Source organism: Macrobrachium rosenbergii, chromosome 33 (genome assembly GCF_040412425.1).
Source record: "Macrobrachium rosenbergii isolate ZJJX-2024 chromosome 33, ASM4041242v1, whole genome shotgun sequence".
Classification (NCBI taxonomy): domain Eukaryota; kingdom Metazoa; phylum Arthropoda; class Malacostraca; order Decapoda; family Palaemonidae; genus Macrobrachium; species Macrobrachium rosenbergii.
In genome coordinates, this window is record NC_089773.1 from 14,039,273 (window position 1) to 14,041,772 (window position 2,500).

General features: G+C 28.0%; 1 protein-coding gene across 1 annotated transcript in view; it reads right to left on the bottom strand.

The window, feature by feature from the left end:
• The window catches only part of LOC136855954 (neural cell adhesion molecule 1-like), a 182,580-nt gene extending 180,922 nt beyond the window's left edge, over nucleotides 1–1,658 (bottom strand). Inside the window, 1 exon segment of the mRNA XM_067133496.1 lies at nucleotides 1,433–1,658. Within this exon segment, the coding sequence (XP_066989597.1) occupies nucleotides 1,433–1,511 (79 nt within the window). The 5' untranslated portion in view covers nucleotides 1,512–1,658.
• Nucleotides 1,659–2,500: the final 842 nt, after the last annotated feature.

The window sequence follows — 2,500 nt, forward strand, 5'->3', positions numbered from 1 at the left end:
TTTCTGGTACTGCACACACGTGTATGCATACGTACACACGTGTATGATGTATACACACGTGGGCACATATACATTATTGGTGTATGTATATGCAATATAAATATAAGTATGTATATATATACACACATATATATATAGAAAGAGAGAAATCTCTATTATAATTTCAGCACTGAGTTAAATCTATAAATATTTAAAAAGATAAATCACCGAGAAAAATATTCATAAATATTTTTCACAACATTCACAAAAAAACCCATCAAAAAGAAATTCCTAAAAAATAAATATCTAAAATAATCTCAACCCTTCCACCCCCCAAAAAAAATATATAAACCCTTTCAAATCCCCCCAAAACACAAAGAACCCTTTGAATAATAATCATTCACGCCCCCAAAATAAAAAAAAGAAATAAATGATTATTTTTTTTAATGACCATCTCCTCAGGGGGGGAGCCAGGCAGAAGCCCTTGGCTCATTATTCATGACCTTGAGAGCCCATTGAAGGCCTCTGTATTGATTTTGGGCACGTTATCGTCTGGTACTTATACCCCCCCTAACCCTTTCTCCCTTCTCCCTCCCCCCTCACCCCCCTTCCTCAATTTCGGGGGAGGAAATAACAATGAGTAATTATTGGTGCTTGATATATCGATTCGCAAAGGGTCCTGTCTAAATGTTTTGGGATTTGGGGATAAATTTGGCTTTTAATTGTTTTTTATTTTCATTGTTTTGAGTTGTTTTGAGGTGAAAGTGGGTCATGTGTTGGCCTTGGGGAAGAGAGAGAGAGAGAGAGAGAGAGAGAGAGAGAGAGAGAGAGAGAGAGAATTTACAATAGTCATGTTGAAGAAATGTCAAGAGTGATATTGTCAGAATTATTATACAATTTGTTCTGCAGAATTTATGGACGGATTATAATTAACTGAATACAGGAGTTGCATTATTGCGTGAATGATGTATTAGGGGGTTGCTTGCAATTACTTACCTTCAGATGATAACAGGTCAAAAATAAATTGGGTATTGTATACAAGCATATATATATATTATTTATATATATATATATATATATATATATATATATATATATATATATATATATATATATATATATATATCAAAATCTAAAAATATAAATATATAAAATATATAAATATATAGGCACAACTATATTAAAATATGAATATATAAGTACACAAGTATACAAAAAAAAAACATACAACATATAAAAATATAAAAATATAAAAATATAAATACATCATATATAAATATGTAAAAATATAAAAATATAAAAATAGAAAAATAGAAAAATAGAAAAATATAAAAAAAAATAAATATATAAAAATATATAAATATATATATATATATATATATATATATATATATATATATATATATATATATATATATATATATATGCATATATAAAACATTCTCTCTCTTACCTTTAGCCAGAGGAGACGACAACAACAGGCAAAAGAAACTCGAAATGACGAATTTCGGGCCGGAATAGGATGGAGCCATTTCACTACAGGTATCTGTCTCGACTCAGAAATTCAAAGAAGTGGGCCATGTTAACTCTCTCATTGACATATTATCTTTATTTTCTTATATCTCACGATTTATTCTAATCTTTTCCTCCTTCACTTCTTCCTCCTACGTGTCTTCTTCTTATTCCTCCTTCTCTTCTTCTTCTTCTTCTTCTTCTTCTTCTCCTTCTTATTCACTAAACTCCTGACACTACTGTTCTATGGCGCGGCCATGTTTGTTTATCATTTGTCACTGATTCTTTTCAATTCATTTTTATTCCATTTTTTATTGTGAGTTTTTATTTCATTACTTTTTAAATACAAGTTCCAGTTGAAAAATATCCGGTTTCACTCAATATTTTTATAATTTCCCAGTCCGATACAATCTGGAAAAATATGAAGAGAATATTAAAGGTTTTATTTTATGGAAGGATTACAGTATTGTAGGCATACTTTGAATTCATTGAAGGAATACAGCACTGTAATCATACAAAATGCAATTATACGTTTATAATGCAGGAATGCAGGAGATTAAACCTAAAAAATGGATACAAAATAAATCTGTTTTATACAAAAGTCAATAATGCATTTACAAAGCAAGAATACAGTATATTCAAGATAGATTCAAGATAATCAATGCATTATCTTTAAAATATGATCTTACACTAATTATCTATACAACTTTTCAAATCGATACAACCAGGAATGATAAAAATAATAGACTTGTTTTGAATTCATTGAAAAAAAATTGCATACAAAAATGAAAATTGCCTTTTCAAAGAAAGGATATATTATATTTAAGATAATCAATGCATTATCTTTAAAATATTATTATACACTAATTATCTATACAACTTTTCAAATCGATACAAACAGGAATGATAAAAAAGAATATTAGATTTGTTTTGAATTGATTAAAAAAAATTGCATACAAAAATGAAAAAATGCATTTTCAAAGCAAGGATATATTATATTTAAGATAGA